The sequence below is a fragment of the Amphiura filiformis genome, chromosome 6 (genome assembly GCF_039555335.1).
Source record: "Amphiura filiformis chromosome 6, Afil_fr2py, whole genome shotgun sequence".
NCBI lineage: Eukaryota > Metazoa > Echinodermata > Ophiuroidea > Amphilepidida > Amphiuridae > Amphiura > Amphiura filiformis.
The window spans coordinates 62,534,335-62,557,005 of NC_092633.1; the positions used below are offsets into that span (position 1 = coordinate 62,534,335).

General features: G+C 36.2%; 1 protein-coding gene across 1 annotated transcript in view; it reads right to left on the reverse strand.

Moving 5' to 3' along the window:
* Positions 1-489: 489 nt before the first annotated feature.
* Positions 490-22,671, reverse strand: part of LOC140155778 (cullin-4A-like) — a 28,182-nt gene continuing 6,000 nt past the window's right edge. Inside the window, exons 2-18 of the mRNA XM_072178739.1 lie at positions 19,944-20,163; positions 19,079-19,148; positions 18,217-18,290; positions 17,220-17,382; positions 16,625-16,714; positions 15,824-15,974; positions 15,062-15,180; positions 14,657-14,849; positions 13,801-13,905; positions 12,171-12,281; positions 11,703-11,788; positions 10,785-10,892; positions 10,047-10,160; positions 9,181-9,286; positions 8,468-8,541; positions 7,585-7,836; positions 490-5,288 (exon numbers count right to left, since the gene is read on the reverse strand). Coding sequence (XP_072034840.1) covers positions 5,193-5,288; positions 7,585-7,836; positions 8,468-8,541; positions 9,181-9,286; positions 10,047-10,160; positions 10,785-10,892; positions 11,703-11,788; positions 12,171-12,281; positions 13,801-13,905; positions 14,657-14,849; positions 15,062-15,180; positions 15,824-15,974; positions 16,625-16,714; positions 17,220-17,382; positions 18,217-18,290; positions 19,079-19,148; positions 19,944-20,163 — 2,132 coding nt within the window. The 3' untranslated portion in view covers positions 490-5,192. The remainder of the gene's footprint in view (positions 5,289-7,584; positions 7,837-8,467; positions 8,542-9,180; positions 9,287-10,046; positions 10,161-10,784; positions 10,893-11,702; positions 11,789-12,170; positions 12,282-13,800; positions 13,906-14,656; positions 14,850-15,061; positions 15,181-15,823; positions 15,975-16,624; positions 16,715-17,219; positions 17,383-18,216; positions 18,291-19,078; positions 19,149-19,943; positions 20,164-22,671) is intronic.

Consider the following 22,671-nt stretch of genomic DNA (forward strand, 5'->3'; position numbering starts at 1 on the left):
ACATTAATCAACAATGATAATGAAAAAAAAAGCACTTTATGAGCAACATGTGAAAGAGAAATCCAATAAAAGCAGTTGGGTTCTCCTTGTAAGTTTTATTCTGTAATCAGCATTGAGCAGGCTTGACATTTTTCTTTGCAACAAGAAAACCCATTTACTTACACTGCTGATCCTAAATGCAGAGTGTTATACCCACTTGGCAGTAATACTGGCCAAAAAGATGACACTTCTTCCAATTCTAGCAGCAAATTACACAGGCATAAGAATTCAGGTAGATTTTTGTTTAAATTGTGTTCTTTTATTGAAGGATTATACAGTTTTATTCCATAATTCCTCAATGGAGTCTTTACACTAGTTTAACTTAAGAATAGTTCGCCCCAAGGATACCCCCAAACTTAAAATTAATTTCAGCCTCATTTTTGGCCATATTAGCTCAATTGCACATGCCTTTCTGTTTCGTTTTTTGTTTTTCAACAATTTTCAGGTTTGTTTTCATGGATGTTCATTTTGATTTTCATGTCTGATCACAGCATTTTTTGTTTTTGCATTAAAAAATAATCTTATTTTGTTTTGCCAGTTAAAACAGCTCATTTCTTGATTTAGCTCTAATGAATGTCAAAATTCAAAATCATCCCGATTATTTTGATGTGCTAGAACAATCCAGCCCTAACACTGGTTCACTGACCAATTCAAGTTTTGTAAGTATAAAATAAAGTGTCATATCTTAATTTGCTCTTTTATTCATGACATTGAATGTTTACTTAAGCCGAGTCTGAAAAGTATGACTGCTATCTTATGAGAAAGCATGCATCGTTAGGGGTTTAGGTTCTGCCATTGATAAAATATTCCAGACGGGTCTAAATAAAGAGTTTCCCATGCAACTGCAAATACACCTTCTGTACTTCTCAAAATAATTTTACTTCTGAAATTATTTTGAAATACAAATTATGGTATGTTTTGACCACACATAAAATTCCAATTAAAAAAAAACTATCAGCCCTTAAAAATTGGACCAGAAGTAACTCAACAAATAATGCTGTTGAATGCCAATTTAGAACAAAATGTTACACCAACTACTTAGCAGAAGTGTTGAATTATTCATATACAAAAATTGCGGTGCACACTTTGCAACACCATTCAGAACTGTACAATTTATAAATAGAGCATTGTTGATGTGCTGGTTTTTTTGCTGGTCTTGCTAGACAGTAGGATTTGCACTATCAATTGAGATATGCCAAACTGGCTTCTCTGCCATTAACTTACCCACAACAGGTGGATTCAATTGACTGAAAATAACAAATTGGTTTAATATATTATTCTTTCAAATAGCCAACAACTGTTGGCTCATATCAATTCTGTAATATATATTCTTTTCATAATATTCTTATGGCATCGAGTTTAGAACAAATATTGCTTTTCAAAATAGCTATTTTGGAATTTGGAACTACTAAGTAGCCACCTTGCCATATTGAAAATGCATTATTTGAGTTCCTTTTCAATAACAAATTGTGTCATGCAAAAAATAGCCTAACAAATCTATCACTCCTGTAAACATGACTATGTTAGACTGGGAAATCCATTTCTGCCCCGTTTATGTGCCATTTGATTCTTAGTGTAATGAGTGGCTCCTTTTTAAATACCACTTTGATATTTGTTGAACTTAAACATTTACCAAAGATACTGGAGTTAATTTCAGTTAAACTATTTTATAATTCAATCAAGCTCTTGATTTCCAGTTTTGTTAACTATTTGTGTACATTTACACATTGTTAAAACTGCAAGCATCTTAATAATTTCGGGACTTCAAAATGTTATTTTTCATTAAGTAGCCCATCAGTATAACGCATCTGGAGGGAAAGGAGGTCTGCCTGACTGCCATGTTGATCAATCTTATTCTACAGCTCTAACATTGATGCACCTGTTCCAATATTGAACATCATCAATTCCATATTGTTATGTACAACATACAATGTTGGTTTTTCCGTCATCAAACCTCACTTTCAAGCACGCCAGCAATAGATTGCAACAATAAACAATTTTAAAAATGTACAGCAACTTAAGCTGACTTGATGCTCTCACAAAATGATGCAGCTAAAAATTCTAGCCCTGGGTACATGGTGCAGCTGCAGGTAATTCAATTTTTATATTGGACTCTCCAGCTAAGCTACTTCCCATCAGAGTGGATCAACCATCTTTGTTGAATCCCCCCCTCCTGCCATCCAAGGAATTATCCAAACCAAGTTCAAATGAGTAGTTCTACTTCAAGCTGCACTTTATGCGAGTTTTAAAAACTTTTCTATATGTTTGGTTTTGGTTTGATGCACTTATGAATAGCTAATTAAGTTGAACTGACTTAAATCATTTTTGGGTGGCATATCCCTGTCAGAGTCCCCAAAAGAGCCCAACGGAATTTGTAGCACTCATTGCCACTGCCAAGGTCCCCAGACCACAATAGCCCTTTACAAAATCCCAGGCAGTAGGACACTCATGTTAAACAAATCCCTTCTGCAGCCTGACTAGTTCTCTCTAGTGTCCTGGTACCCAGGGGACAGGATTAGTACCATATTAGGTCAACCTTTTTCACACACATTGTCGTGGGCTTGGCAAATAGACAATATCATCACCTGATCATTATTAAATGAATACCCCTTCACAATATAGAAGAGGGTGGCATTCTAACATAACATCACAGGTATTTATATAGCACTTTACCAAGAAGTTTCACCAAGAAATTCTATACTAATTGACAATAGTATGCAATCCATTCTCTCCCAATTCAACTTATTTTTAAATGATTCTAGCAGACATTTGATCAGCCATTAGCCTCTAGGTCAAATCCTTGTGTCACATGATCAAGGTGAATGAGTCGGATGTCGCTAATAGTGTTTTTGAGATATTGGCAAAAACAGTGTTCAAATTCTTGTTTTCAGCCACTGATAAATTGCTCATGACTCGAGACTCGGTAACCAGATGTCCGAATTTGATGGGGTTTGCGTCAAAATGTAGCATTCGTAAACTGCCAGAAATTGATGTAAAAAACTTCTAATTGAAAATTACAGACATGTGACTCATTCCCCTTGATCATGTCACATATCATAACAGCATCTGTTTCATTCATACTTGCTCATGTATAGGGTTCACAACTTATAAGTTCCCCTAAATACTTTTTAAAATAAATCGAACAATATTTGAAGAAATGCAAACGTGTAAAAAGGTATGGGTAGCCTTATTTGTTTTACACATGGATCAAATTACAGCATCACACATCATTGCGTTCAGTCACAATGGTTCATTATGTTAAAAAAAACACCTATTTTAAATAGTGTTAAAAGTTGCATCTGAGTCCATAGGAGTCAACTCTCAAGCAATACGGTAGGCCAGGCTTATAATTCATGTGTTTGTTACAGAAAACCTGACTGCTATGGACTCAGGTGCAACTTTTAAAATGGCCTCTTTTCTTACATAATTAACCATTGTGACTGAACGCAATGTGTGATGCTATAAATTGGTCCAGATGTGTAAAACAAACAGGGCTATACATACCTGTTTTCATTTTGTAAAATATTTTTCATCTTATTTCAAAAAGTATTAGGGGAGAACTTTCTAAGATTGGAAATTCATAGGTACTTCTGTACAGACTATATCAAAATGATTGGTACCCAAGACTGTCACATCAAAATGCAGCATAGGAACTACCTTATTAATAGATGAATGTTATGAAAGGTCAAAACTATAAATCTTGGGCATTTCAAGAGGATCCTATGTTGGATATTGAAAAGCAGACTTGCCCAAAAACATCAAAAACTGATGGGTACCAATCATTTTGATACAGTCTGTATGCCTCAGTGACAAATATTTCCAAAACACTTAGAGCATTTACAACTTTTTCTACAAGCAATATTTCACCAAGACCTTATTCCAATGTAAACCTAAAACATCTTCATTTTGATGTGAACATGACTCAAACCTTCTATGTAGTTTTGACCACTGGGTCATTTCATTCAAATTGTTCATTAATTTGGCCTCATAAGTAATCAAATGTTCTGCTAGCACATCTTTAAAATAATTTGTATTCATTTCCGTTTCTGTTTACCTTCAACTTACCAATAGAAAAGCAAGAGGCATTTCGATATGTTTTCTCACCTGAACAATGGAATTTTCACACCTTCTCAGGCTCATTTGAGACTTGGAATTACGAGATAATGAAACAAAAAACTGAGAGTATTGTCATGCAATATCAAAATACTTGAAACAACCCATTGTGTGTAGATAATATGAAACCAACAAGTTATAGATCTGATAGAACTCTAAATAAATTATACAAAAAAAAAAAACAGAAGAGAGATTTGCAAATTCTGTCATTTTGGCTGACACTTTCTGATGTTGAACTGCAGGATTGAATAACCATGTACACGACATGCTTATTTTTGTAACTCTATTAATAAAGAGCAGTTACACTAACTCCACAATGTTTGAGTATCACCAATGGAGGCAACTTAATGAACCTTTTGTTATCACCCAGCTATGTGCCAAAAACAAGCACTACAGTCAGTCTACTCTGAAGTACAAAGTACCGCACGGACGCACACACTGTGCCGACTTTGAAGGCACGCATACCTTCAGCAGAGACGCAGCACTACGCACTGTTAACGCGCTGTATACACGTGCGTTGTCATTTTGTACTTCACAGAGTGGACAAACTGTAAGCAGTGTATGCATAAACCTTTGAAATGCTCAAGCGTAAAGATGCAAATGTTGCGAAATTATCATTCAAATTTGGGCTCTTGTCGACAAATGCCAGAGGTACATTATCTGCCCTCCATGAGTGACAAACCAAGATTGCAGATTTGCTATAGCGTTACGTATGGTGCAATTATGAGTCGGTAATCTTTAGGATTTATACATCTGAAAAATATTACCACCCATATAAACATATATATTTCATTTGCCAAGTAACTTTGGGGAACTTTTAAAGCCTGGTATGGTATTGAAACTACAAAGAACTTCTTCCTTCCAGCAGGCAGATGTCAATGCATGAATTTGTTACATCTTGTTTACTATCATTGGGACCAGGCAAGGCAGGATTCCTTCCATCTTAGTTATATTTGTTATCTGTCACTATCATGGAAGAGAAGCCATCTTGTAGAGCTGCTAGATATGGCACCCAATTGGTAGTGCATATCAATAAGTCATTATGCTATATAGTGATATTCATTAGAATTGTCTTTGTCTCGTTCCATATAGTCTCTGTCTATCAGACTCTCAATACGTTTCTTCAAATCCGATGGCTGAAATGAAATGATCAAAATAGGATACATGTTACCGTGGTGTAAGATGGTGATTCTGTTTGTTTACAACTTCCATATCTTGAAATTAAGCAATTTTCATACAATTTTGTTCCTTCACTGTGACTTCTCTCTAGTCCGAAGGGTCGCTAGTCCGAAGCTTCTCTAGTCCGAAGGGTCACTAGTCCGAAAACTAAATTAAGTTCGCTAATCCGAAGGTTCTCTAGTCCGAATATAGAATACGGGTTAGGGTTAGAGTTAGGTTAGGATTAGTGTTAGGGTTAGGTTTAGGTTAGGGTTAGGATTAGCGAGCCTTATTCTATATTCGGACTAGAGAACCTTATTTAGGGGGCCTTATTCGGACTAGCGAACCTTCGGACTACAGAACCCGATATTCGGACTCGTGAACATTTTTCATAATTCGAACTAATAATTTGAATGGTAAATTATGTGTTCGGACTAGCGAACCTTCGGACTAAGGAGCCTTCGGACTAGGGAACCTTCTGACTAGAGAGTTGTCACCTCCCTCACAGGTCATAACCCATCAATTATCTCAGTAACTAGCAAGTACATAGTCAACAAGAAGGACAGCTTATGTTCAGTTCACCTTTGGATGCACAGTTGTTCGTCTTGCATCTGAATATTTGTGTTCATGTTGTATTATTTAGTATAACAGGACAAAGAAAACTCACCTTGACAATGCTATACAATTTTGTAAGGGCAATATTAGCTACACACCTAGCATTATTATGCCACCTGATTGGAATCACTGTTAATTGCTTCTCTAATATTATTGAGCTGCAATTATTCTGTAGATCATGTGTTTAATCATATTGCACTTCCACATTTACTCAGGGCGCTAGAGGCATGTCCTGTGCATCCCCCCAGGACTAAACCAAACCAAATTTTTTAGGTTCCTAAGATGACCCCAAAACATAATCAGGATGTTCCCAAAAATATAAAATGGCCCTAAGTGGGTTTTTCCAAGATGGCTTTCAAAATGGCCCCAAATGCAGGTAATCACTATAAATGACCATATATGAATACTATTCCTGAATCAAACTAACTGTTTCAGCTTAATTAAAGAGCCCAGCATAAACTTAAGTTGATATAAAGGATAAAACGCCTCAAAAGTCAGTGTATTTTCAAAATGGCGCCCAAAATGGCCGCCAAATGCAGGTAATCACTATAAATGACCATTTATGAATACTATTTCTGAATCAAACTAACATTTTTAGCTTAATTAAAGAGCCCAGCATAAACTCAAGTTGATATAAAGAAAAAGAATTCTCAACAGTCAGTATATTTTCAAAATGGCCGCCAAATACTGAAAAAGTTATCATATTGTTTTGGTTTTTTTCATTCAGGGTCAAAAATGTCTATATTTGACTGAATAAGCATTAATATTTGAGAATTTTTAGTCATTTTCAGTATTGGTGCCAATTTCGGCAGCCATTTTAGGTGCTATCACAGAAGGACACTGATGGCTGGGATGCTTTTTCCTTGTATCTTATCTTAGAAGTATATTAGGCCCTAAATCTAGTCAAAAGTTATAGTTTGGTTCAGAAAAATCCCGTTATATGATAACTTATAGTCTTTTTTTTCAGTATTTGGCAGCCATTTTGAAAATATACTGCCTGTTGAGAGTTCATTTTCTTTATATCAACTTCAGTTTATGCTGGGCTATTTAATTAAGCTAAAAAGGTTAGTTTGATTCAGAAATAGTATTCATATATGGTCATTTATAGTGATTACCTGCATTTGGCGGCCATTTTGGGCGCCATTTTGAAAATACACTGACTTTTGGGACGTTTTATCCTTTATATCAACTTGAGTTCATGCTGGGCTCTTTAATTAAGCTACAACAGTTAGTTTGATTCAGGAATAGTATTCATATATGGTCATTTATAGGGATTACCTGCATTCGGGGGCCATTTTGGACGCCATCTTGGAAAAACCCACTTGGGGCCAGTTTATATTTTTGGGAACATCCTGATTATGTTTTAGGGTCATCTCAGGAACCTAAAAAAGTTGGTTGGTTTAGTCCTGGGGGGGGGGGGGTGCACAGGATGTGCCTCTAGCTCCCTGAGTAATTATGCAGTGTGATTTTGATAAAACAAATATATATATATCTGAATCCAGAAAGAAGTACAAAGACCCAAGACCCAAACAAAGCTTATCATTAATTGATCAGAAAATTGCAGTGGATAACCAAAAACGCAGTGTGTGCCAACGGGAAAAAACCACATACACAAATATCATAATATTATACTGGCCAGAGTGTTAGTAAGACACTCACCTTGACAGGAAACTTGAGCTGGTTATAGAGCTCCGATACCAACAGGTTATGACTCAATGTCTTGCGCATTTTCATGATGCGTACAATAGCAGCATCAATTTGGTACTGGCGATCTTGGAAGACACGTTCTTGCGTGCTGACCTGTTCTTCCATTGTCTCTTTCATTTGTATCTGATTGATCTTGATGCGGAACAACTTGTTTTTGAAGTCTTCATTGAACACAAATTTGTCACCATCTTCTACATCTCGACTCTGAAGAGAAAGAGCAACAGCAGAAAATTTCAGTGAAAGAATCTATATTATGAAAACTTTGTGTCATCAGCCGTGTTGTTGGGCCTGTCAACATTGATTGACAAGGAAGAATATGGCTTTAACAAGAGTTCAAGCTACATGCACAACATTGTTTGAAAAACACCAAGTAAAAATGATGAGAAAAAATAATGAGCTTGATGCAGCAAGTGTACCAACAAGTTTTTACCAAGATTGTAGCTTGAAACTGTGCTCAACAAAGAACTTGCTGCTAATTATTCCAGTTGAACCTGTACGAAACTGGGAGCGGACCTGTGTCTTAAACTGACTCTGTTGTTTTTCTATGAACAATAACCGATGACCACCCAACAAAGAATAGCAAGGTCCACATAATAATATATAGTGCAAGTTGGTGCCAATGAAAGGCATACATACATATACAATTTATACCACACTTAATCTAATAGGTCTAAGCGCCTTTACAAACTACAGCCACGGCTGGAATAGAAACAAACAAAAATACACCAGGAAAGAAACAATTTCATATCAAGAGAGAAAAGGTGCATTTTTGACAGTTATTTTAAAACAATAGAAACAGGTTTTCTGATGGAAAGAGGCCTACTGTATTCCTTACCTTTGGAATTTTCTGTACGACCCTGGCTTTACCACATGCTAATGATTGCAATGTTCTCCTCAATTCACTGTCCTCTGCACAGACAAATGAACACATAAGTAAATGCACAAATGATATCCTGTTAGATTCATCCCTGTCCTGAGGGATCCACATGGTTATTGAAATTGCTTCTTCATGTATACTGACATGACAATGGCAAGTAACAGCTAGTATAGATCCTTTACCATGTTAAGAAATGGTCAAAGCAGTTTTGTTACATTTGCTGAGAAGGAAGCCCTAAATTGTTTTCAAAATTTTGTTTGAGTTTTACACAATTGTTATGTACTTCAATGAACTAACATATTCTGCATAATATCTGGACATGTAAAAGTTGCAAGCCTTTTCGTAAAGAGCAGGGGATCAGCCCGGGCCTGTTGTCTGTCACATTCAGCATTGAGGTCAACTTGCGCCGCCCTTAGGGGCTTGGCAGCCTATCGACCATTGGCGCGCTTTGAGGGATGATAATCCAGAAAGCGTGGATAAATGCCGTTTTATTATTATCATTATAACAAATTTTGCAGCACTGATTGGATTGACAGGCAATCCTTACAAAAATAATGCTTTGTGGTTCTTGTGTTCAAGCACATTATCATGACATCACACATTTACATTATAACGTCCAAATCTAATCATGTCAAGTATATGCACAAAATGAAACATTTTGCTATATTTACCTATGGCAGTTGCTTGTACTATTTCATCATATGTAACCTCATCTTGCTCATTGAATAACAACAGACACAAGGTCTGAAACAATGACACCTGAAGCTCCTTCACAACCTGAAATTAGACAAAATCAAACTCAATCTTACAGAATGCAAATGAAAACATATAAGGATATTATTGCTTCATCCTAAAACACTTTTTAGCAACCACCCCACTTGTTTAGTTGTTTTCTTTTCTAGTTTGTCTCCTTGTTGTTTTAAGCACTCCATTAATTAAGTTGCCCCTCAGCCACTATTGATCTTGCATACAGCAGCAACAACAACAACTAACCACTAATCATTAATGGCAGGTGGTTCGATTGTAACACATGTTTTCTACCTCAGATTGAGGCCCATCACCCAAGCATTCTTATTCAAAGTTGGCCTGCTCTTGCGGTTTAGACTCTGGAAGCAAAAACTGTGTATCACAGTGGCCCACTAGCAACAGGCATGCCTTCCAGGGTGGTGTACCACCAAACTACTATATTTTTGTTCGTATTGCCTAAATGAAACATACTCAAGACCTAAAATATCACTTTAGTTATGAGAAAAACATGAGTTTGACCTGATACCCAAATCTGCATTTTGATGGGCTAAAGTAGGCGGATGATGCTATCAATCAGGTCATAACATGATGATGAATTTGAAACATGCAAGCAAATGCATCCTTTAACTGTCATTTATACGTGAAATCTTGAAGCTATGAGATAGTATTTTATTTTTTTATTTCTCCAAAGCATAAGTCTAATATGAAATGAGTTGGGAAATTATTATCAGTTTAGAAGTAATGATGAACAAGCATGTTAAGATGTCAAAGTCATTAAGATCTTACTTACCCCTTTAAACTGAGCCTTAACGACACAGTGTCCCAAGTTGGGTTGCCACTGTAGTTTCCTTCCACTATGCTTGCCTAGATAGAAAGTCTTAAATACTTCTTGTAATTTCACCATCTGTAATCAACAACAACAACAAATATGCATGATAAATAAAATATGCCTAAATTACATATGCATAAATATGTGCAAGACAAACAGGCTGTCTCTGGTGCGGTATTTTTAAAATTTTGCCTCTTGGAAAGATGCATTATTTTACTACAACCACACTGAATCCGCCACCTGTTGGTAATCCATTCTATCAGTCCAAACCCCATGTTTATAACTGATTTGGGTGCAAAGTTGCAACATTTTTACATGTTCATAGTCTAACTATGACTAATAACCCTAACATATTTCTGGCTATATCAGTTTCATATTTGCTGACATTAGCGTGAGTGGATTAAATCCGGTCATAAATGTAAAGATACTTTAACATAATGAATACAACAGGAAATAATAAGGAATTTGTATTAATTTCTCACATGAAATCAATGTTATCAATGTATTGTGAGATGTCATTTCAAAGCAAAGCAGCAGTTCAAGAAATCTAAATGTACAATTCCAAGACACCTGCCATGTTCTGATATGATGGGTCATTTTGTAAATGAATGGCAATGCAATGATCATTGTTTGCAATGCAGGAGCGAGTTGACCTAACAGATTGAGTATCATTGGCAGGTTAGGGTATGGCAGGCTTACCTCTAGTGGTAGATGTACATCCATAGGTGCATAGGTAGGCCAGTAACCCATCGTTAAAATATTCACAGTCAGATCTATATTCCCAGGCACATTCTGGTGCTGTACGTGCTGTACACAGTGAGAAAAGTGAGAGAAAGTAAATTATATTGTATTTCTAAAGATGTTACTTTTGTCAAGAATTCTTGAAATATTCATTAACAAAATTACAATTTTCTTACATAATACCCAGTTTTATTTTAATAATACATGTACTGGGTATTATGACTCTGAACTCAAGGGTCAACCTTACTGGGTAGGGTACTGGACCAACGTCGTAATACCTACCGTCATAATAATGTTTTTAAATATTTTATTTCTGTCGCACGAGCTGGCCTCAAAGAGTCGGATGCAACCATTTTTCATGACATTCCAGGTGAAGCTGGCTTTGCCGGTGTCGCCACCAGTCCTACTGAATGTTCTCCAACCAACCTCAAATCTGATCTGGTCATTCTCTGGAAGAATCTCAGCAACTCTTGATCGTTCAACTGACCATTCCCTTTGAGCATGGTATTGCCAGGGCCCATCAGTTTAAGCTCAATAAGTATGCGCCTCTTATTTCCGATATTCAGGAAAACGATTTTGATGTTACGGTAGCTTATTTAGTTTGGCAGTATTATTTATTTATCGTCATCCTCCATATACGATATCAAAATACAAAGTCATCAAATCATAAAAAGAAAGAGCGAACTCATGTTGTGTGTTGGTTCAGTGATAGCATGAGTGAGAGAGACTGAGAGTGAGAGAAAGATTTCTCCCGCACCTGGTTTTTATTGCCGTCTCCCCATTCATAAACAAATTCCTTTTGATAATAAGAATCGATCGGAATATTGTTTTCTGGCTCTTTAACATGATAAGATATCAAAGGAGCTGAAGGTTTACCTGTTTGAAAGCTATCATGATATCTTTGGATAATTCCATGTCTTTGAACATTCCTTCTAATTTGCTGGTAAAGGCACCACCACACTCTGAAAGGTAAGCAATACAAAATGTATAAAGCAATCATCTTGTTATTTAAATTTGTATCTTCTTTTGTTAAATTTGAAACTGGAAATGACAGTGGAAAAAGCCTTGTAAAACCAGTGTGCACATGTGCAGTTCCCCTTCCTTGAGTTGGTTGCTATGCGCACGCTTGTGCAAATGGGACAATGTTCCCGGATGTCCGACCGAGAGAATGTTCTTAGATTGTTCTCAAAATTGAGCCATTCAAATTCACAGGGCTATGTGTATTTCGATTTACCAGCAACAATTATTATAGCCAATTATAGTTGGATTTCTGATTATATTCCCTGTGTTTACCATACTGTGAAGTAGAAACAATTGCAATGTTGAATCTGGTAAGATTCTTACCTTGTTTTAATTTGGATAGCATAGACTTCTCAGCATCTACTGAGGCACTCTTGCCGACAAGCAATCTCTTAGCCAGATCCTTCTTGTAGAAAGCCTCAAACACATCTTTGCCTGGAAAACCAACAGATATATTATTTAGTTACCATAATTATTCCAGTTATCCAGTAAGCACCCAGGGCACTTAAAGACCCATTCAGGGATCCCAGCGCAAGTGTAAAAAAATTAAAATTGTATATAAATTACTTAAAAGTGAAGGATAAGTCATTCAAAATGTCATTTGGTATTTTGAAATGACAAATTTGGCAAAAAACAAAGAAAACAGCAGTACTGACGAAGTGGGAGCCCCATTCAAATACATGTAGCTAATTTAGATACTGTCAGTATCTAAATTACAGATTCGTGTAAAATGTCTTATTTTGTCTTAAATACACGGCTTTCGGCTGAACCACTACCAGACTATGTTAGCACATCTATGACAATGACAAAGGTACCAAAATCTGAATTTTGATGATTTTTACGATCCTCCGGATGAGCAAATCACTGAATGGGCCTTTAAGTACATCATTTTTGTTGAGCACCTATGTTTTCCATTATTATGATTTGATGGATCCAAGTGTGTGAAAATATTGGATCTAAAACATAATAATGATAAAATTGGATACTTTACACCTAATATTTATTGGTCTCGCTATGAGTTTTAAAATATTGGACTCGACTACATCTCGTCCAATATTTAAAACTCATAGCGAGACCAATAAATATGGGCTCAATCGATCCAATTTTATAACTCACTCCAGTTGATCTGATAAAAAGGGGAGTTGTTTTCAGATAATCAGTTAAAATGAAACGAATTGATTCACTGAAACACAAATTTTCAATGAAGTAAATCTAATGCTAAAGCTCAGTCCAGTCAGTCATGTCTACACATTTAGGCACATATGATGAACATGTAAAGATGTACCCGGTTCACTGAGAGCATATCTTAGGTCCATGAAGTGCACTTACCATGAATCTATACAAATGAGAATCTTGCACACCATATGTCATTTTGGGAAATCCAGACAGCTTTTTTAATTTAACCCTAATGATGTCATTGATGCACACGTCTTTATTACGCATGTTGAAACATATATCGATGTTTCATGATTTTTGGAAATGGTCTATTGATATACTCCTTGAACCAAATAACAATCAGAAAAGACATCAGGAAAATAGCCAAATGTATCCAATGTGTTGTGTTTAATTGCACTAAGTGTACTGTGTACCATGTTTTCAAAACATGTGAGCTCCCATAGGTGTGGTCCTTTTACTCATTTTTCGTTTGTATGCAAGTTTTTTGTTGACATTTGAGTGTAAATTTTGTTGGACATTCGCTGCAAAAATAGCAACTTGTGCTTGTTGCTGGGTTGAAAATGCCATATTACTTGTTTGATAAATGTGACAACTTGATGTACTTGCACTAATTATAGAGACTTGTCTAAAGAATGATGCCTGGGAGGCTGGGACATATCAATATCTGAGCACACTGATTGATTGGTTATAACTTATTGATACAAACTTCTCTCAAGAAGTATGATGCAGGTTATCACTTACCTTACATTAAGAAAACATCATTAAGTATACCACTTACCATGAATAAATCTGAATATAACCATGATTTTGTCCAGTAGCCTTTCTAGTTCCTCCTCAGTGGCCTCTTTGTTGCCGGCCCTTAGTTTATTGTCAACATACTTGGCTAGAAATTGGAACAAAATTGGATCAGAAATTAAAGGTGAGTGGTTCAACTTTTTCACACAAGTGGTGTTATTACGCTACACTGAAACTTATCACAAAAACAATATGTTTTGATTTTAATTACTTCAGTGGTTTGATATTTGAAACAAAATGTACACCATAGTGGCAAATAGCACAGTACAGGTGGTATACCAGCATGGGGATAATGATGCTACTACATTTTTGTTCCCACTATATTTAAATAAAATAGCTCGGGCCTAGAATGTTATGGTTATGAGAAAAATGTGAGCTTTCTGCAGATGTCAAACCCCATCTTCAACATGCCCAATGTCAGAAAATGAAATCAATATCACTTTTATTTAAATTATGTTCAAATGATGCAAATTTATACATTTTCAATAAACTGAGCATAATGAATTTGACTCTTGCTCATTGATACTTGGGCTTGTATATATTTTGGACAAGTTGTAACTCTTATTTTCTTGTACGTCTATTTATAAATTGAAGTCTTTTACACTATAGGTAGAATCTAAGCACACATTAAACAAAATTTGAGAGGTCAATCACTGAGCAAAAATATTTTAGAAAGTATTCTAGCTGTTGGAAATGCATGGTAACAGGCATGAGAATTTTATCTAGCACACCTAGTAACACAATTGGCCCTCATTAAGTGAAGCAATGAGATTTCCAGCAATGTGGATGGTGTGTAATGTTGTAAATCTTGTAACAGTTTCATTATTTCTCATACTTACCAACAAGCTCGGCAGGTTTATTCAGTCTCTTGTTGATGAAATTCTCAAATGCTTCTTTCAATGTGTTGAAGAACCTGTCATTGCTACCAAAACACTGCACCAAAATATTATCCATTTTGTCTTTGAAGTCTAGTAGTTCCTGCACCATTGTCTTGTCTTTTTCTGGGTTGATAACAATAATTGTGCCGGTTTTCTGCAGCAGTGGAAGAAAACAAAGGCTTTTGAAAAACAAGCAATGTACACTAGGAAAGCATCATATTTTGGGGGGCACATGTTGATATACAGTAATTTTCTCGAGGGTCTTATAGCTTGTGTCCAACCTTTCTTTTAAAAATCACTCTCCATGACACGAGTCACAAACCATATACAACACAAATTATACAGCTTAAATAAATGAAAACTTACCTTAATATAGGCACTGAAGTACTGACAGAGTTCAAAGAGACCTGACTTGGTTCTCATGAACAAACTATAAAGAAGGGTGAGATCTGATCTTCTATCTGCATCTAGTAGACTATCCAAGCCTGTAATAATCATAAGGTTAACGACAGTGTCAAAAATGGTTTTGGACAAATACTTCTTTTCAAGATATTTTCTTTTAATATACTGCATGTCAAATAAGTCACTCAAAACAGGGTAAGTATAAACAGGTTAATTTTTTTACGCTTCACTAACCATATCAATACAATTCTATCAATTCATTCTAAGTGAGGCTTACGGGCAATGCAGAGGAGGGGCATCTTTTCTATAAGTCCATCACTAGAAACATTTTCACACCATAATAATATCATAACAGATTACTGACAAACGTTTACAACACTTGCCCTACATCTGTTTTCTATTTTATTTGTTACTGCCAAATTTACAATATTTCCCACCCTAGTGTTTTGTTTTTATTCCTGTCAATATGGTAGCCTGCCATCTGGATTGTATGTCTGTTCATGGTCTGTACTCTTTAAACCTGCTTTACACATCAGCAAGATTGGTCCACTGAGGTCCGCTAATGTTATTGGAACTCTCTTTACCAAAGGTGATTTGACTGCATTTCCAAGAGTGAAGTCAATGCATGTCCATTACTAGGGATCATAGTAAAACCCAAGAGTAAAATGATAAACCCAACCATTACAAGTACTCTACAGCTTAATCATGATACTGCAGTGAGCTCACCTTTCTGAAGAATATTTCCAATATGAACTTCCAGTAGCTGCTTCTCAACACAAGCTATGAGTGGTTTCCTTGTTGTGTGGTCTAAATAATGAAGAATTCTCTGTGATTCCTCCTCTAGTCTTCTATCTACATGAGCAAGGAATTCAGGAACCTGCCAAAAACAAGAATAACAGCACCAAATCAATGTCAATATTTATGGATTTGCAATTATTTAAAAGCAAGGATGGACGCATTTAATTGAGAGATTATGATTTTATGAAATCTCAATGTAAAGTTTGCAAATGCCTCTTGAAATCTATCTAAAATGGGATACAATGCATGAGTTGCAATTTTGAAATTAGCTTTTGTATTAGAAGTCACAATCTCTGTAATTACTGTAAATAAATTATGTCAAATTGTAAGGAAATACAATCTTGTACTGCCCACTTGACCGCTTGGCACAGGGACCAATCCTGGTTTCTCCAACTCTGTGTAAGACATTTCTTGGACTTCATCACATCTGACATCTAGTTGTAAGATCCCTAATCTTATCACATATCAACTATGATAGTAGGCTTCTCTTGGATACAAATACTGCAGACATTGAAAGGCTGCAATCAATTCAAAACTGGATAACCAAGCTCATTTGCAGAGGATTTTCAACAGAAAACAACATATCTAGTAACTTATATGCATCTAAAAATTGAGCTATCTATCTTCTAACTTCATTGGTAAATATTATGTTACTTGTGAACTATTTGTACTATTATTAGGTTAGTATCGTAAAGATTCATCTAAAATATGAAAAATTACTATACTTACATCACGTTCATGCATAAGTTTCCTTCCTTCTGCAGCATACAGTCTGTCTGTTGCCTCCAAAAACCTTTTCTCAAAAGCATCTTCATATATCTACAGAGAAAACGTAATAGCTCTTCAAATAATTCATAAGAAATGTATACACACATCTTTTCATTTGATTAACATTATGGCTGTGATTACCATTTAACTAGTTGATCCAATCAAATTCTATCTAAGAAATTGCCCTGTGACAATAATTATGTTCCCAAACAGCTCGTTTACACCGAGTACTTCACATCACTCTGTATTTCTGTATTATCAAAAACATAGAGCTGATACACAAGGACTCAGCCCATTGGCAAATGAGATTAATTCCCTGACTCTGAGTCAATTTGACCAATTCTCCAGTGCAGTAATTGAGCATGGTAGTGTCTTAGCAGGTTTTTCCATGAATACTCTTGTTTTCCTTGAATGCATTTTAAAATTGGATGTCTTTCCATACTCTGGTCTCATCTGATCTCATTGTGTTATAGCTGTACGATGTGCTTCACAACAGCAATTTGCATCCACTTGGTGAATTTAAGTTGCATGTTATAAATCAAATCAATATTCTTACCTGCAGATCTGAGAGCATTCTGAGCAAGCTTTTGAGCAGGCTATGGTCAACCACATCACCACCACGTTCACTTTCAACCAATTGCAGCAGACCATCTACTGTTCTTGTCTGAACTGTTCTGTTACTGATGATGTGTGTACGGAATAAATCTAAGCCCATGTCCCTGTGTGAAAAAGCACAGAAAAAGAAACTTTAGTTTTAATGGCAATAATTATATAGTTCACCTTATTTCTCCTAGAATTGCTCAAAATCAAAAGGATGAATTTGATGAAGCAGCTGAAGTAAATCTTTTGTAAGTCTCTGTAGGCCTATCATTGCATCATTATCCAGTGCACTAATGTTAAGCATAATGTCTAAATTAGGCCACCTTATGTGCATGGGCTTTCTGGTCCCTGGGAACCAGAAACTATGAAGGTTCTAAAATCTGCTATTTCAACATGAAAACAATGCTTCCTGCTTATTTATCAGATGTGGAAAAGTGAGGATGTGGATTCATGGTGCCGATCTTAGAGTATCATCTCTGCAATCAGATTAAACCACAGTAGAGTGAGTATGTTAGTGCTTATGAGAAGGCAACTCATATTTTATAACAGTTTGCTTCTCCAGATGTAGTTTTATACCTGTAGATATCTTTATTATCTGGCTGTGGGAAAATACATTTTTAATACTTTGACACATAAATGTGTTCCAAGCATTGAGATGGACCCCAAGAAGGACATATCTATTTCATACCAATTTGAGTACTTCAAACATAATCACTTATCTGGATGTTTCACATATCCTGACAATATTTGGTCCCATCATGGCCAGATGAAAGAGGTTGGACATAGTAGCAAGCGGGCGGCCGGGGATGACATGGCTACCCCACTTTTTGAGAAATTTGTTATGTTTTTCTTTATATCTTTATTTCAATTTAGGCATATATTTGTAATTTGGCCGCCCCACATTTGTGATGGCCGTCCCACATTTTTCAACCTTGCTGCATAAAAATACTTACCATAATGATGAAACTAGTGAATTTTGAAGGACGTATGTTCTGTCTAGGAATAAGAATATACTTCTGATCATAATCTGAAGGTAAAAAGAAAAGGGAAAGACATTTTTTTAAGCATTCACTTCAGATCATTATGTCATATTTTACAGATTGCATTGCCAAGCTATTATTGGAGAAAAATTTTAAACATTTTTTGTTTTATTTGACAAAGAATTTGAGCTACAATGATATTTTTAACATATGCTTTCGCACTTACAACAGCCTCAGTATGGTATTGGTATTCAACATAACATTTCTTTGTACTCTAAACAGCTTCCATCAGTACTACCATGTAACTACATGTCTGACCACAAGACCTAAAAGTATTGTTATATTGTCGGTGTAACCCAACTAACCCTAAAACAGGCCCAACCCTAGACTTTCTTGTTCTTGTTTTGCCCCAAAATAAGAATAAAAACAAAAATTGCACCATGGTGCTCCTCGCTAAAAAGGAATTGCTCTAACAATTGAAGTATGTAAATTGTAAATACCAAAAATCGACCCCCCAGTGATTTTTGTGTCAATACTCGGAAAATACATGGCAAAGTCATTTTTGATATATTGCAAAAGACGAACATGAATAATACTATTAGGGATGCGTGTGTGATGCAAAGGCCTCACCAAACTCTAACATTATACACACTGGGGTAAACATTTCGAAATCAGTGTATTACATAATAATATGTACAGTATTTATAATGTGAATTAGAAATGGTGATGTGTTTTGTTGTCAAATTTGTGTAATGAGCCAATAATGTCACCATCACAAGTGATGCTAGATCCATCCCTGGCTTCATGGTTTGTATACTTATTGATGTCAACTTACCATTTGTCTACAGTGATCCTGCCAGCATGTATTCAGCAGTTTTAAGTAAGATAAACTATCTGTCATTTCAGTAGCTTTCAGTTAAGGAAACAACTTATAGATACATGTAAGCAAACAAACAAAGCATGGAAACAAATGCACTCATATGTGCTGGTTCAGAGGTATAATTAATGGAATGTATAGACTTCATAAAATACTAAGACCTCGTACAGAGCCTGAATTCAACTTGAGTCAACTTTGAACTCAACTTCATTTGTGTGTAAACAAAATCGTCATATGATGTTTTGAACTTGATTTCAGAAGTCAACTTCTAATGACGACCTGGAGCAAATTTTATCCAATTCAAACTCGATTTCAAACTTGACTATTGCAGTGTAACATGCAATTTGAAGTCAAGTTCACTGATGAATAATGATTATTTGAAGCATGAGCAAGTGATGTAAAGTAAAGTCAAATTCACAATTTGTTTTGAAGTCACCTACCGTGTAAATACCTGTCAACAAATAATGTATGCTAATTGTCGGTTGCAATCTGAATTGATGTCGCAATTGAACTTGACTTCTCTCTGTGTAAATGGGGTTTAATACATTGTACATTTGTAGATTCCAAATGAACTTGTAGTTTTGGTAAAAGTTTAGTTGGCATTGACCTCCACCATTGCCCAAAATAGGATACAGAAAAAAAAACATTTTCATATACCTGCCAAATGTATGTTTTCTGCTTTGTTTTAAACCAACATATCATTACACTATATTGTTGTAATCAAACTGTCAGATCATCACATCAGCCAACATGAAGAGAAGCATAAAAAGATAATGTGCTCAAAATTGTGCCATTTTATCTAATAATTAACAGTAAAGGATATCCAGTGAACTGGCCAATCTGTACACGTATGTGCTCTTCACAGACCACTTTGAGTTTATCATATAATGGTGCTGACATCTTGTGTGAACACATGTTCTCTACTGCCTGGTATAGTTCCTCTAAGCTGTATTTGATAGGTCTGCTGGTATGAATAGCTTGCACAGCTTCCTCTAAACGCTCCCATGTCTGCTCTTGATAATTCTCTGGTAGCTCAGGCCGAGCTGAAAAAACAACAGCAAGTGCAAATATGGTAAAATAAAAATGTTTTAAACAGTTCTCTCAACATAATAATGACTTACTTAAATTGTATTTCATAATCATCACCACATCCGTGTTATTTCATCAGAATGGTGACAGTAGCAATAAAGCTTATCGGTTTATCGATATGGGGGCACGTAATGTCATCCCTTGTCCTGGTTGGTTGAGGTCGGGATCCAGTGCTGTAATGTTGTAGGCCTCCTTAATGCCCCATTGTAACCATCTGGATTCTGGAGTCTGTGTCCAAAATTAGTCTCATCGAACTTGTGTGCTTCTGATTTGAGGTGAGCTCTATCTGAAGAGGACTCCCTCTTGTGCTCAGCGAGAAGTTTGCACAAAGGGTGTTTCATTTCTCCAATGTACTGGGAGGAATAATTGCTGCACTTGATGCCTAATAACACAGGAAGGATCACATTTGGGTTTGTACTTAGGTGATACAAACATGCTCTTAATGGTGTTGGTAGGCTTGACATGTACCAAAACTCCTGAATGTACGGAAGGGTGATACCAACGCACTGAAGGGTCTATTGTTCTATTGTGTCTGATTTGATCGCTGACATATTGGAAAATGTTGCCAATCAATATTCATGAAGTCGTGCGGTCGACACCTACAGCTGTTCAATTGGGCGACTTTATTGTTAGGTGCGTTTATTCATACATTGGGCGTATCGAGCTGTATCAGTTGGTCCGCAATTATATTTAATATAGTATTATAGGCCTACAAGTATGATTTGCTTTGCTTTATTGATTGATTCAGAAATAGTATGGCTATATGCTTCTCGAGTTATATAGCAAATATATCACATTTGAGGTCCAGGGTAGACTCCTATATACGCGATGCTCATGTAAAATATTATGGTAGGCCTATACATAATAAAACACGATGTGGACCACGGCTAATGGCCTTAAAAATACTACAGTAGGAGTGATATCATAATTACTTCAAATCCTTATATGTAGACCTATTGGCAAACAATCAGGCCTCGAAATAAGCCAGAATTTCTGAGGGCCATTTGGGCCCTTGATCTTAAATGTTTGAGGGCCCTCACAAATTTTTGGGGCCCAAATTTGGGCCATTGATTTTAACCTATGTTACCCCACCAAAAAGTGTAAACATGGTAAATTTGGGAGTGACCGCGAGTGAAGGAGCCTAAGGAAAATAAAGAAACAAATAACACACAATTATGTTAACATTCAAATGAATAGATTATTCAATAAGTAGGAGTAATTAAGTAATTAGGTAATTAATTAATACATAAAGAATTACTAGAAAGAATAGAAAGAGAGAAGCCCAAAGAAAAAAGAAATTGGGCAAGCAACCATTTTTAGAGGTTGCTGGTTTTTTTTCTCAAAAAAAGTTTTTATTTTATTTTGAATTGATTTGTTTTTAAACATTGTCATTAGTATCAGTCCCGGTTAATCAGTCTTTTTTCTTTTCCTGTATATGACAGTATATCTCCAATTTTATCAAAATCAAAAGTGATTTACCCCTAACACCAGTAAAAACCACAAAATACCACGATGAAAAATTCATAACATGCATGCATCCCAGGGTCTGCGATGGCGCAATCACCCAAGTGTGATATGATCACGGAATTGCTGGCCGGGCAGCAATAACCCGAGCAGCTACCGGTCGCGTTCGTTCGCTTGGCATGCGAGGGGTCAAAGGTTCGAATCCGGGGTGCCAAGTCAAAATTCTTCTTCTTCTTGAAAAATCGGATCTTCTCTGACTTCCGATACCAAAAAGCATGGGTCAGTGTTAGGGTTAATATGCAAAAGTCATGCAGGCTATTTATAAACCCGCTACAGTGACAGAACCTCATTAATATTCATGACCTGCTGTACATGCATATTATGGTGGTGTATTGTGCTATCCCGAAGTACCAAAAACACAATATCGGGCGGCTTTTATGGGAAAAAACAGAGTTATTACACCTACTTTAACATCATAACTATCAAATATTATTAAAGATTGAAGTAAATAACAATGTTTTTGGCCTTGAATTTACTTCAATTCTCCTGAAATGTGAATTTAGAATGCAATATAGTCGGGTGATTTTTGGTGTTGCATGACTGTTGAATTCTGCAGTAAGATTAAGTGTAAGTGATAAAAAATTGCCACAAATTTTGCGGGCCCTTCGGCCCCGCCGGTTGTATCTTTTGCGGGCCCTCACTGATTTTCGGGGGCCGAGGGCCCGAGGGCCCGCCTTATTTCGAGGCCTGCAAACAATGTCTACAACTTACTTGTGTAGATTCTTATATCCACCACACAGAGCACACACTTTGCCTATGCTGCTGAACTGTCCGTAGCGAAATGGTAGAGCAAAGCGTGTTCACTGAGTATAATCAAATGAGCGCCCAAACCAATTTGGGCGCTCCAATAGGTTTGTATTGTAGGTGAACCTCTGTTTTGTGTGCATGCGACAACTCACGCACACCCTTGGGATGGACTAGTACAAAAGGTACCTCTC